This window comes from Nannobrachium achirus (genome assembly GCF_963921795.1).
Source record: "Nannobrachium achirus genome assembly, chromosome: 6".
In the NCBI taxonomy this organism is placed as follows: domain Eukaryota; kingdom Metazoa; phylum Chordata; class Actinopteri; order Myctophiformes; family Myctophidae; genus Nannobrachium; species Nannobrachium achirus.
Window position 1 is genome coordinate 34,460,806 of NC_137815.1, and position 14,942 is coordinate 34,475,747.

General features: G+C 41.4%; 1 protein-coding gene across 1 annotated transcript; it reads right to left on the reverse strand.

The window, feature by feature from the left end:
- Window positions 1–5,318: 5,318 nt before the first annotated feature.
- Window positions 5,319–12,321, reverse strand: irf6 (interferon regulatory factor 6). The gene is made up of 8 exons (XM_080727752.1): window positions 12,138–12,321; window positions 10,039–10,220; window positions 9,254–9,449; window positions 9,034–9,129; window positions 8,241–8,558; window positions 7,690–8,082; window positions 7,464–7,582; window positions 5,319–6,696 (listed from the first exon to the last, which is right to left on the reverse strand). Exons 2-8 carry the CDS (start codon window positions 10,210–10,212, stop codon window positions 6,466–6,468), a joined length of 1,527 nt encoding a protein of 508 aa, XP_080583878.1. The 5' UTR covers window positions 10,213–10,220; window positions 12,138–12,321; the 3' UTR covers window positions 5,319–6,465.
- Window positions 12,322–14,942: the final 2,621 nt, after the last annotated feature.

Consider the following 14,942-nt stretch of genomic DNA (forward strand, 5'->3'; position numbering starts at 1 on the left):
AAAACTGATCATAGATTAAAACTAAGTGCTGACATCCAGCACATCCATGATCAACATATAAACTGTCAAAAAAACTGCACAAATTACAGGAGGCACCATAAAATGACAAATTGCGTAAAAATATTTGATGGAGAATTTAAATAAATACACTACATCTACCACAATTAATCTCAAAGGACGAGTATGAGCAGAAATAAGAACTACATGAACTATAGAAACTATGCATGTGGATGTCATCCTGCAATCTAAGCAACAATACATCATTTAATGCCTCACTTCCTTCAAACCGTAGCATTTCCCACAAGACATTTTGTGAATAATAACCACTGGGAAAAAAAGATATGCACCGTTATAATTCAGAAACCATCGACTCATAACATAAATAATGCCATAGACAGCAGGGCTATGTCGAACCGCATTAGTGGCCCCAGCAGACAACAATTCCTCCAGTCCCTGGACCTGAGCACACAGAACAAATCCTAGTAGCATATTCCTATATACACAAACACATAGTCAAACAAGTGAAAGGCTTAATACACAAGCATCCTATATTGTGCATGTCTACACTCTTTGATAACTAGCAACATACTTGAGAAATGCACTTTCACATAGTTCATTTCTAGTGACCACCAGTGCGAGTGAGCAGTGTGTTGATTGTTGGTTTCCTGGTAGGAACCAATGCTAGGCGAGCTGACACATTTGGCCTGTATTTATAATGGAAGCAATGTTGTTAAACCTGGTGAATACCCAGCAGGCAGTGGATCTGCTTGAGGTAAGACACAACGTTGTCCTTGAGGTTCGGGACGGAAATCTCCAGGCGAATGCTGTCATTTCTGTCAAAGGATCGCGTGTTGTCTCCGCCGGAAAACATCTCACTCAGCATACGAGCTACCACTGGAATGACCTGGACAGAGCAGAGGAAGCAGATGGGACCAATCACAGTATAGGAGCTTGGAGCAAATATATTAAAAATAGCCGGTTGCATAAGGTTAGCCTCAATTGTTCTTCATTGAAGGATTTGCACAGATTACATTTTAACAAAGAAATCTTAACCCAAGGTGTTTCATGTAACCTGCCCTTCCTTTGGACTTGCATGCACCTGAACCATGATGAGTTTCCGCTCCATTGGCTTGCCGTCAGGCCAGTCTTCTCCAAAACACAGATGTATGTCATAATTAGGGGGGCTTGGCGTGTCGCCCCGCTGATGGGCGATCATACCTGTATGTCATACATGATCCATGACTGTTAGAACTGTACTTCATGTACAGTATATGCTTCAGAATGTTTTCACAAATACATCTGGAGGAACCGAATGATGCATACAAATCGGAATTTCAGAGCAACTTTGCATTTATAAAAGCTAACGAAAATATGTTGCCAACTAATATAAATGAACAAATAGTACCCCCTTAGCAACTGTCAAAGTTTAAATCAGTAATTAGCAATAGTTACAATACAGAGGCTGCAGCAGGAACTTCACTCACCTGCGAGAAAAGTCTCCAGGTCGAAGATCTTGATCTTTCGCTGGCGCTCTATGAGGTTGGGTGCGTTGGGGTTGGGTGCACAGGGGCCAGACCAGTACACTTTGCACTGACAGAGGCGGACTGCAAAGATCTCAACGCCGCTGACCTCCAGGATCAGTCCTCTGTCCATGAACTGCAGCAGGCGGCTGGTGAATGCCCTCTGCTTCTCGTTGGTTAGGTATTGTGCACTAGGGAATCGTAGCTGCTCCAGGCTCGTTGGCCCAAACAGCTCCTCCTGGTTAGCCAATGGGCCTATGTCGCCGTAGAACAGCCGGCAGCCCTCTGGATTACTGACCGCCATCATGGGACACACCTCCTTCCCTCGATAGTAGAACTGCACCTCCAAGTCAGTCACTGCATGGGAGAAACAGACCGATTAGCATATAGTGTGTGCCAATATGTAGTTCTAGAGCGGCTATTTCTTGGGTCAACACAGCCTTACACAGGTGTTCTGATTGGAGTAGAGCACTAGTTCTATGCCAATCAAACAATTGAAACACCTGTGTTTGACCCAAAATATGGCCGCTCTAGGACTACAATTGCGTCACCGTTGGCACACAATATACACAATGCATTGAGCTCCAGAGTTGGGTTCACAACTTCACATGTAGTCAATATGTTTTAATATGCTGCACTTCATTCTGAACTTACATGGAAGAGAGCCAATCCACATGTCTGGGGAGGGTAACATTACTTGAGGCATAGGACGAGGCTGCATTATGGGATCAGAGAGATGATGAGCGGGGGTCATCATTGAGGGATCAGAGAGATGAGCAGGGGTCATCTGAACCAGTGGAGCAGCTTGCATGTCCATGTCCAGCATCTCCACTGGCCCCTCTTGGGGCCAGCCCTCCACTGAGGAGGGTTGAAGTGTGGAAGTGGAGTCAGCAGGGGACCACATAACAACAGGAGAAGGGCCGGTACCTGATTTAGGAAATTTGTCAATAACAGATCAGAGCATCCAAACCAAAAATGTCTCTTCTCACCGACTAGAAATCATGATCTGAGGGTTAATTAGGTAAATGTATTGACAGTCCATACATGCACATGTTACAGAGCAGCTCAGCCTGAAATATCTTTTACATACACCAATAACAGGCAGTCTACAAGCTCACAACTTTTGGCTAAAAGAGGGAGAAGTCCTGCACACTGGCTTCATTTACATAAGTAGTTTTATGGAGTACAACACCTTCATCGGATGATGGGAAGGAAGATGTTCATCAGGTAACGTTGTGCTGTACTCCATAAAACTACTTGTGTAATCAGGTAGATACAGTACCTGATGAAGGTCAGTTGGATGGAGATGAAGTGCAGCTTGCACTCAATAAAACTACTAATAAGTGAAGCCAGTGTTGGGACTTTTCATGTAGATTTTTCCCCCATGCACCTAGCCTTGAATGTAGACAAGAGGACTCTTCCTATGAAGTTAATGCCTATTGTTCCCCCCAGAATATGGATGCTGAGCCCTGGTTCAAGTGGTTAAAGGGACGACTAAAGATGTCTTATACTGACCATTGGATGGAAAAGCAGAGAGAAACTCTGAGGCGTCAATAACTTCTTCCTTCCTACCTTCTCCTGCATATTGAGACCAAGCATCTGAAGATCAAGAAACAACAAAACCATTTAAGCAGGTCAACTGAGCTCAAATCAACTCTAAAGGTTATTTTAAACAACAGGAAACATGCAAAGGCTCAAGTCTCCAGTCTGTACTCTATATTTTCACCTGGGTTGAGGTCACAGATATCATATATTTTAAGGGGATTCATGAGGACCTTCTCTGGTGCCAGAGCAGGCTGAATTTATGGCGCTGGGGGGTAGAACGAACCTGCAAAGAAATTCATAATAAACAATTCATTGCAATTATAATTACTTCAATCTCTCTGCTGCCAAGTGTTGCCAACAATGAATATAATTATTTCTGGCAAAGTTAATTTGAATTATTACATGTTTTTCCATTGTCTACACTATACTTCACACAACTTCATAAAAACTGATGGTTGCAAAGAAATAAAATGGTCAGATTTGAAAAGTCTCCAGGAATTGCTGATGGATGTATAGGCCTATGTGCAATCATTAGGTGAAGTGACAATCCTATTATACTTTTGATACTACTGTTGGCTGATGAAGTTTAGAGGTGTGTTCAGAAAAAACAATACCCATTGTTTCCCAGTAGGCCTAGTCTAGTGTCTATAATAGCCTACTGCATTTGTTTCTCACCAATGTATCGTCGTCTCCTAATGTGATTTAAACACAAAGATATCAAACAAATAAGTCCCCAATAAGAAGCACTATCTCTGGAGGAAAAGACAGCTTCTCTCCCTTTCCTCAGCAACACCTGTGCTCAATTGGCATGAAATTAAATCACCTGTGGACTGTTGAGTGTGGACAGCTTCAGCCTTCACACATTACGCCCTCTAGTGACCAAGCAATGTACACAACATTTGTCTAAAACAAATAAAATAGTTGGCTCTTACATTAGGCATAATAATAATACAATGCAACAAGCTTTTCTATGTGGCCATTGTACAGGTTCATATTTATTGGAACTAGAGGCTCATAGCGAAAGCTGCAATGCATGAATAGGAGGGTAAACTAGCTTCGACCAACCAGTGGCCTGGCACGAGAGACAATGCTTTATAGTTAGTGGATATAAGCTGTTACAGTCAGACAAACTGTTACTGCCATCAACACCAGATGGTAGAATGTGGTTGCCCCTGCACTAACTAATGACCTGACCGCAGTTGACCAATCCTAGCCTCACTCAGATGAAACCGTGTTATAAAACCTGTATTATTTGGTTCGTCCACTAGATGCCAGTGTAGACTGCCCAGAATGAGAGTATGAGACACATTATATTGAATGAGCACAGGAGACGGTACAGTATCAGTATACGGTCTCTACTCTGACTCTGAGGTCAACATAAGCATCATGATTATTGATTAGGAATCCCTGTCCACTGTCCCAGTCTTCACAGCTAGTTTCAGGCTGCTCTTTAGCCATTGATGATGTATTCCTATAATTTTATGCCATGTTGATGAATTGAATACATAGGACCACAATGTAAACAAGTGCACAGGACTTTGTTATCCTTCTAGCCTTAACAGTACCTTGTGCTGTTTACAAGATTTCTGATTAATATGTATTCAAACAAACATAAAACCATCAAGGGGAAGATGTTCTTCAGGCTATAAGCAGATTAAGCACACAGCACAACATTAAAGGGATAGTTCACCCCCATTTTCTTATCAATTACTCACCCCATGGAGACTAGAATTCATGGATGTTTTTGCCAATAATTTGATGACCTGCATTAGTTCCCAATGGAGACACAAAGAGCCTGCTTTTTCCCTATGGAGACACAAAGTCTCCTCAAATAATTGGTTTAGGAATTCAACAAAAACTAAAAACTATCCATGAATTCAAGTCTCCATGGGATGAGTAATCGATCGAAAAAGTCATTTGTGGGGTGAACTATCCCTTTAACACACACCAACTCATAAAAAGTATGTTATCCACCTGTTTCCCCGATAATTTGCTGTAGAATTATCTGTGGGACACTTCCGGAGAACAGCAGACATACAAGCTCACGTTGTGTAGCAAACGCAACGGTTGTGAGCTTGTAGATCACTCTCAGCTGCGATGCCGGAAACTGCCCCACACCTTCTGCGCAAAGTCACGATGGGACTTTGGAAACTTGTGGATAGTTTCTTTTAAAACTTCAGCTAGAATGAATTGATCAAATACTCATTACTATTTTTTCCATTTTTATTTGATAAAATAAAAACTGATCATAGGTTAAACTAAGTGTTGACATTCAACTGGCCATTAAACGGTTCAGCATCAAAGTGCAGTGACATCCATTCCATGTCAGCTTCAGTTATAATACCATCGTCTTTTGGCTCTGAACAAACTAAATAATGGCTAAAATGTCATATAGGGAGAATGCATACAAAAATATCTTACATATAAATTGGGAAGAACAAACAGCAAAAGGGGAAATGGCACATCAAATTATCGGCGGCACCATAAAATAACAAATTCCATGTAAATGTTACCATCCGTTTTGTAAAAAGAAAATGTTGACAGAAAAGTTGGATAAATCCACTAACATGTACTCCCACAAAAATGGAATGTCAAACTTTAAATATGAGCAGACAGAAGAAGAAACGATGCATGTGGATGTCAACCTGCGATACAACAATACAACATTTAATGCCTTGCTTCACAAACCTGTACATTTCATAAAAGACTCAAGATGCAACCTTTTCATGAATAATACCCACTGGGGAAATATTATGCGCCGTGCTAATACAGAAGTCACAGACTCTTTTTAAACATAAATAAGGCCACACACAGCAGGGTTATGTCTGTAACTGATTAACTGTTAAATTCAGCAAGCAAGGACTTTGGCCCCCAGAAGACACCTATTCCTTTTCTAGTCCCTGAACACATGATGAAGCAGGGAACAAATCCTAGTAGCATATTATTCCTATACAACCACATAGTCAAACAAGTGAAAGGCTAAATACACAAGCATACTATATCGTGCATCTCTATATACATTAATATTGTCACTGTCGGGCAGAGACCTCGTAACTCCAAGTTTCAAATGTGTACGTTTTTTCGTAAAGTAAAGCCCTGCTTCATCATACAAGACTGTCGCACCAAAATAGTGAAAATAGCTGATCTACAAGCACACAAGGCCTCGCATCGTGAGGAGTTGTGTGCTTGTAGAGCTGCCATCTTCAATATTTTAAATGACAACACAAAACGAACGGTTTTGGACATACAAGGTTTCCACCCGACAACGACGATATACTCTTTGCTAAGTAAGTGTCACTCATGCTTGCAATGTGGCAGTTAAATGCCAGTGACCAGAGAGTGAGCGGTGTGTTGTACAGGGGGGGAGCCTGTAGGACCCAGACTACTGGGCGTACTGTAACTAGGCCTGCAGAGCCTGAGTAATGTTTAGCCCTGACCCAGGAGCCATGGCGGGCCAGCTGTCGTGGCCCTGGTGGTTTTGCAGCAGGCAGTACAGCTGCTTTAGGTGAGTCACTATGTTGTCCTTGATGTCCGGGATGGAAATCTGCAGGCGAACGCTGCCGCTGTCGAAGGACCGTGTGTTGTCTCCGGAGAACATCTCGCTTATCATACGAGCCACCACCGGAATGACCTGTCGAGAGCAGAGGAGGGAAGATGGGGACCTGTCAATCACAGTATAGGGGCTAAAAAAAAGAAGTAAAAAGATCTCACCTAAAGCTACAATCCAGGATTTATTTGAAAAATAAAAACAATCACCAACCAATCTATATGGTAGAGTACAATATAAACACATCTGCAGTGGGGAAGTGGTCTCCCTTCTCTTCGATTTAGAAGTTTAGACCCTGGTGTCGGGGAGGACACCTACTGGTTGACAATATCAATTAAGTTATTTTAATTTAAAGCAGAAAGCACACCGGGAAAAAAGAAAGGGTCCGGAGTGCTCGGAAGTCCAAAACAGTATAATGAAGGTGCTCTTTGGTTTGGGGACTCAAAAAGTGCAACAAAAAAAGGGGGGGGGGGGGACACAGCACTCTTCTGGTGAAAAAGTTAAAAAGCCTTTATTGAGACGGCCATTTCATCACTGAATTGAGCTATACTGTGACGGGATAACCCACATGTAGAAGCCCCGTGGCCTTCTTCAGGGTATGACCGGACACCGGACTGGATTCTAGATGCACATTTATTGTAGTTCGGACAACATTGTAATTACACCTCTCCATTGGGAGAGGGAAACAACCAATTTTTATATTGAATATAAGAAAAAAATGACTTCAGTGCATTTTATATTTTAAGGGGAATTTTAACACAAGATGCTTTATGCAACTGGTCTTTGCTGCACTTTGGACTTCTAGGTATTCAATGAAGTATATCTTATTGCAGGGTGTGAAAATGTCTCACCTGAACCATGATGAGTTTCCGCTCCCTTGGCCTGCCATCAGGCCACTCCTCTCCAAAACACAGGTTTATGTCAAACTGAGGGGGGCTTGCTGTCTGGCCCCGCTGATGTGCAATCAGACCTGCAAGATCACACATGAACCCTGTTAGAATTGTACGCTTCAGTGTGTTTTCAACTGAATCGAGTGCTATTAACATTAAATAGGTTACGGTACAGAGGCTCACTCACCACTGAGAAAAGACTCCAGGTCGAAGAGCTTGATCTTTCGCTGGCGCTCTATGAGGTTGGAGCCGTTGGGGTTGGGTGCACAGGGGCCAGACCAGTACACTTTGCACTGACAGAGGCGGACAGCGTAGATGTCGTGGCCGCTGACCTCCAGGATCAGTCCTCTGTCCATGACGTCCAGCAGGCGGCTGGTGAAGACCCTCTGCTTGTCGTTGGTTATGTTCTCTGTGGTGGGGAAGCGTAGCTGCTCCAGGCTCACTGGACCAAACAGCTCCTCCTGGTTGACCATCGGGCCCAGGTCACCGTAGAACAGCCGGCAGCCCTGGGGATTACTGACCGTCACCATGGGACACACCTCCTTCCCCCGGTAGTAGAACTGCACCTCCAAGTCAGTCACTGCATGGGAGATGCAGACCGATTAGCATATTACACATAATGCATTGCATCTCCAGAGTCATGTTTACATGTAGCCAATGATCTCCGGCGTTATGTTCACATGTAGTCAATCAATTCAAACATTTTCTTTCTTTGTACTTTATTCTAAAAGAACTTACTTGGAAGAGAACTGATCCACATTTCTGGGGAGGCAAACATTATGTCAGCAGGCATGGGAGGGGGCTGCATAATGGGGTCAGCGAGAGGAGCAGGGGTCATCTCCACCAGTGGGTCAGTCTGCATATCCATGGGCATTTCCACTGGCTCCTCCTTGGGCCAGACCTTAATGGGCTCCTCTTTGGGCCACACCTTAATGGGCTCCTCTTTGGGCCAGACCTTAATTGGCTCCTCCTTGGGCCAGACCTCCACTGAAGAGGGTTGCATGGAATGTTCAGAGCCAGCAGGGGACCACATAATATTAGGATAGGGGCTGGTACCTGATTTGGGAATGAGTGAAGAATAGATCAGCTATCAAAACAAAATAAATCAGCTATCAAAGCAAAAATAGTAGGATGTACAAGTAGTGTACATGTCTCTGCACTGTATTCTTCTGGATACACATACAGTAGGTCATGTCCTAGTATGAGCGAATAGGGGAAGGGGGTCAACGTCACATGATTCATTGTTTGGCCTGGCAAAAACTCGGATGTGTGTCTCAAATTATATGATTATTGACAGGATCGCAGAATGTTTTTATTTTGCACAAGATCAGTGGTTGTTGCAATTACCTACACTACAATACTTACACCATATGTTGCGCTATGACCAAAAAAAAAAGAAAAAAACACAGTCCCATGGTGAAAGCTGGGTTCTTTTCACCCGAATAAAAAAAAATGCCCGTGTGTCTCAAAGAATAGACAGTCCCTACAAACACTGAAACATTTTAGAAGGACGAATAGAACTTTTACTGACCATTGGATGGGTACGCAGGGAGAGACTCTGGGGTGTCAGGAACATCTTCCTCAACCCCTTCTTCTTCATACGTCCAAGAACCAGCATCTGAGGATCCTGAATAAATAGAAATAATATTATGTCAACCAAGCTCAAAACAACTGTAAAGGTTACTTCAAACAACAAGAATGTACAGCATGTTCAGTCTCCAGTCGGTACTGATCTTATGTGGGTTTCTCACCTGGGTTACTGAGAGGCTGTGGAATGTCACAGACATCATATATCTTCAGTGGATTCATGGGGACCTCTTTGGTACCGTCATAGACAAGGTTGAATTCACGGCTTTTGTTTAAGGCACAACGAAGCTGCGCTTTCCACTTGGCAGGATCGGCTTCATCAACCCCCTCTTGGTACTTTCCTGTCTCCACTGCCCATGCCTGAAGATTAACATCACCTTCGTTTATTTATTTATTTTGACATACATAACGACATACAGAACAACTACCGTACAACAAAACAATCGTCCAGCCATCCTCACCCACCGATGCCCAGAGGGGAGTAGAAAAGAAGGAAAAACTTTAGGCATAATATAATCTATTATCTTATGCCTAATGAGGTATCAGTAATTGGAGATAATTTAAGATTTTCAAATTGAAAAGGCAAAGACTCCACGCACACTGTCTTCAAATGCAAAAAAAGGGGAATTTAATAAAGAGATGCAACATTTCGGTATTTAAACCTTCATCAGGCAAACTTTTGTACAGAGTGAGAGAGACCTTCTTTAAAGGCTGACAGACCTATGGTGGACCAATCAGGACGCACCAACATTATGACATCACATTTTTAAGCTTTTCAAATTAAAATGTGTGTCTTTGTGTCCATTGTATTCAATATTGTAACTGTAGCAGATGCTGGTAGTGCAGTTGTATCACATGATTAGAAAATAGGACATTAAGCTTCAACCAAGGCCTGATAGAGAACAATTTCATGGATATACTGTAGTAGGCCGCTATAGACAGTAATCACCTTAAAGATGGTGTTTTCCTCCTCGTGCTGTGGTGTGTGGCGTGTTGCATGTTTCCAGGGGATCCTGAAGCGCATGGCCTCCCGGTCAATCCACACCAGCCCTGGATACAGCCCGCTGTCCACCTGAGCCACCAGCCAGGGCTTGAGTCGCACACGACGTGGGGTGTTCGACATGATTTCACCTGGGAGTGTGCAATTGTACAAAGATCAACATGAGCATTAGGGATGGGACGATATGAAAATTTCATATCACGATTATTGTGACCAAAGAAATCGCGATTTACGATATTATCGCGATAATCAAAATAATATCCTCAACATCCATTATCCTGGGACAGAACATTTGCCAAAAAATTGCAGATCCACAAGATTAGATTAGAGTTTATTGTCATTGTAACAATACAGTACAGGTACACAGGCACGGTTTCATTTGTCAACGATCAACTCATTTTCAAAGAACAGTACACATACAAGTACATTCACAGTACAACGAAAATGTATTTGTGCATTTAAGGGAGCACGCTGCTGCCATACAGAAAGAAAGAAAGGAAAGAAAACTGTATCAAGTATGTATATTAAAAGTAGTGGTACCGGATATGCAGCTCATCCCAGTGCATGACGGAGATGATTTCACAATAAATGAAATCTCCACAATACGATTATCGTGAGTGTTTTTTATCACAATAAACGATAATATCGCTTATTGTCCCATCCCTAATGAGAATACTCCTTGAAAAACCCAGAGGAGGCAGTACTAGTCAGATGTGTGTCACTGCTGGAGTGAGGACTTTTAAAGCACTTTCAAGAAATGTAATGTTCAAGTTCATGCAATGGCTGGATGCATCTGCAAACAGTATCATTGTGGTGCTCTCAAGACCCATGAAGAGCAATTTACGCTATACATCCAGACTAAGAGGTGCACTAGCTAAAATCCCAGTGTGTTTTGCCTGTGGGTTAAGTTATGTACTATTTATTTTACAGGTTCTTAATGATTTGTTTTGCCTGACGTGTTTCTTTTATGTCTACTCCTTGTACTATGTCTATGGAACTGAGTCCCCTAAAATAGATTGAATCTAACTCAGAGAACACAGAACCCGGGGAACATACAGATGCTGGGCTGTTTTAAAAACTCAACCATGAACAGAGCTACCATGTGTTCACAAGTGCAAGTTCTGCATAATAGTGCACATTTATTTGATTGACTGAATACTTTTTATTAACAGTTTGCAACTTTGCATTTAGCACCGAGCTAGGTACAATTTACAATGATGGTTAAAGGATAACACAAAAAGCCATAGGGGCTTGTTTCCATTAGTGGTCCTGTGTATTGTTTGTTTACTTTTTTGTAATAGTATAATTTATTTTCTGAAAGTTAAAGAACATGGTGCCTTGCCTTTTGATGGACTGAAATGGATTTGGGTGATTTATATGCCAACTAACCTTTACATTTGTGATGAGAAAGAATATTTTGCACACAAGAATACAATCTTTTGTGACAAGTGCCATGTTGGGAGTAATAGTATACACATATTTGGGTATTAAAAAAGGTGATTGATTGATTGAATACTTTAGTAGAAGTTTGCATAGGAAAAGCAGACAGTACAGTTCAGATACAAGGTCTAATAATTCGATTTAAACCCAAGAAAGCACTATATGGCTTGTTTACATTGGGGTCCTTTTGAACTCAATTCATAGAAACAATTCATGATTCTTCACTGAGGAGGTGTGCGGGGCTTTTTGATTCAAAGAGGCCAACAACAATTAAAACAGAGGCAACTGAAAGCCATAGAGATTAGAGAAAGGGAAAAGTCTAGTCTGTGCATAATAATGTTGCAGGTGTTCGGTGTCAGTGTCATTCTACAACCACAGCCTGTTTCTCATTACTACAGACCCTGTTCCAAAAATCTGGATCTATATTACTCCCATTTATTTATAAACAGCATAAATGCATTCTCCGAAAAGCATTTAATAGATAGCTACAACGTTGCCAATGCGGGGACAAAACATTGATGAAAACAAAAGAAGGTATAGCAAGGTGAAAACCAGTAGAACAGAACATAATAGTATCATGTCAGAGACAGCGAGAGAAGAGAACATACCTGTGGTCAACCAGGAAGTGGGACTATAGTTGTCTTTCCTTGTAGGCCAGTTTCTGACCAACAGGAATGACAATGAAACGCGCTCTTTCCTTTGGAAATATAATTGTCTCTGTCCTTCCAACAATTAAAACAACAACTATAAAGTACCGACGGCTAGGCCGACATTAGCAACAGCAGTGTGTGTCCTCTCTGGTTCTCCATTCTGAAAAAGTAGAAACACGGCTGTTTTTTCCACTCAGCCTGGCCCCTCCCCCTTTCCTCACCGAAACTCAGGTATGGTGGTGACGTCAGTGTCATTACTTCGCCGTGCGGCGGTGTTGCGCCGTAGGAAATAGCAGATCCACAAGCTCACAACGCGTCGCGTTTGTGAAGCGTTGTGAGCTTGTGGGTCTGCTATTTTTTTTCCTTCTGCGTGCGACTCACACACACCGTATATATGACGAAATATAAATCCGGCGTTTCTTGTCCAACACACCTTTTCTACCCACCGGGGGAGAAAGGCTCTCTGTATTTATATACAGTCAGTACACTAATAACAATAGGCTAACAAAGACAACAACAATAACAAAGTTCTAATAATAACCAGCTGTTATTATTAGAATAACATTTAAAAATGTACTGTCATGAAACTGTACCTTTTCCTATGCAAACTTCTAATACATTCTTCAATCAATCAACTATTTATTACATTTCTCCAATCATACTCCTGCTCCTCCTGCATCTTTGACTTCTTGTAGTAGCCTACATAGGCTTAATTGTTTCCTATAAGGGAAACAATAAGCCCTTATAGTACTTTTTGTGATATCCTTTTAGCATCATTGTATAGTATTGTTCCTCTGTACTGTTTTGCAAACTCTTAATAAAGTATACTATCAGTCAATTAATTAATCAATCAACCAACCAACCAACCAACCAACCAACCAATCAATCAATCAATCAATCAATCAATCAATCAATCAATCAATCAATCAATCAATCAATCAATCATTCATTCATTCATTCATTCATTCATTCATTCATTCATTCATTCATGCATTCATTCATTCAATCAAAGATAGTCATTTGACCTACAGGTAATAGGCCTTGTTGATGTCAACCCAAGTAGGCATACAGAATCAGATGCATGTGTTTCTTTAGATTGTCCAAATGTGACCCAGAGAGTAATGGTGTTCAATTTTATATTGTCACAGATGAGATAAGATCAATACAAATTGTATTTCCAGTTAAGGAGTGGGTGGAATAATTTCTTCATACCAGCCCCCAAGTTTTGCTGTTTCAAAACTATACATGATTCTCATCATAATGAATAGACTCTATTCAATAGAGATTTGAAAAAGAACAAATGGAAACAAAGTGCTACATAGCCTAGGACAGTGGTTCTCAACCTTTTCAGGACCCTTTTTAAGGTAATAAAAAGGTCTTAAAAGTCCTTAAATTGTCACTTCACTGTCATCTGGGGACCCCCCCCCAAAATCATGTGAGGACCCCCCTGGGGGTCCCGACCCACAGGTTGAGAACCCCTGGCTTAGGACACAATGTCAAATAGCTGTATAGGATGAAATAAAATGAGTGATAGTGTAATATGATGGCGGTGTATTATGTTATGGGTCTAATAATAGCAACACTCCACCCTGAAACTGCTCACGGCAGCCAAGCGCGCGTGGCTGTTGTCATGGTGATTATATCATACTACATTGCTACAATGACAACAATGACAATTTCCCTGGGATTTCCTAGTTTGAGTTTCGGCATAACTGTGTGTGTGCGTGTCATAATTTAGAGTGTGCCTCATAGCTTATAATACCTAAAGTAGTGTTCCTGATGCTGTTTGATACATTGCTTCCAGGCAAAATGTATGAAAAGTGGTTTACAAATTAACATGTATTATTATGTACATTATGTACAACATAGCAAATTTTGTTTAAAAGCAAATATTGAAATGAAAATGTTGGTTTGCTCATAGTTCCAGCTGTCTAGATAGTGAGGATTGTTGTCTAACAATGCAGCTAATATATCGGGAGAGAAGAGGAGACCTGCATGTAGACAGTCTTGTCTTGATATAAAAAAATTCTGTTGAAAAATAATTTATAATATATTATTTCTTCAGTATATCACATAACAAATATTCAAGAATTCTGTGTTGGTTTGATGACATGACGTGATGGCATATCAAATGTATATATACAAGGACACTTCATGTGGGCAAACAGGTTAAGTCCATATCCTGCTATCCATGGTGAAGACTCTCTTGAATTATCCAAAATGCTGCTCAGCTCTCTTTCAGTTTTTGGCACCAATTTAAAACCATATAAGCAGGACTACTGTCCAGCTTTACGGTCTGTCTTCTCTGATTCAATCTTCTGGACAATGTGTGTGAGATCCAAACTCTCTGTTAATGTTGCCAGCAATGCTTCATCGTTCTGAATCCCCTACATGAACTCTTCATATAGCCGGGGATCCAGTCACCAAAATGGGTGAGGACATGTGATGTTCTGCCGCACTTTTTATTTCTGTTTTATCTATTAGTTTGGTCATTAAGATCCACAGAATGAGAGGCCTGCTCTGCCGGAAACATCGCGAAAAAAAGTTATGGACATTTGTATATTTCTGTCCCATTGACTCCACTAGAAATATTTAAAAAATAAAAATAAATCTAGCAGTAGCATGTGAAGGGTCAAACTAGGGGTTCTTCATGATTCTGAATCCATTGCAAGCATTTGTTTTTGCATGAAAAACATTCCTTGGGCAAAATTTTGGCCACCCAGAACTGTGAAAAGTGGAAAAAAGTGATGACTCATCCCTTTT

What these genes read in the sequence shown, in the direction of transcription:
- irf6 (XM_080727752.1), bottom strand. Translation starts at nt 10,212, where the DNA reads ATGTCGAACACCCCACGTCGTGTGCGACTCAAGCCCTGGCTGGTGGCT. An exon ending in CCCTGCGTACCCATCCAATG is followed by an intron (nt 8,559 to 9,033) that starts GTCAGTAAAAGT and finishes TTCCCAAATCAG; the next exon opens with GTACCAGCCCCTATCCTAAT. An exon ending in GGAAACTCATCATGGTTCAG is followed by an intron (nt 6,697 to 7,463) that starts GTGAGACATTTT and finishes TGCTCTCGACAG; the next exon opens with GTCATTCCGGTGGTGGCTCG.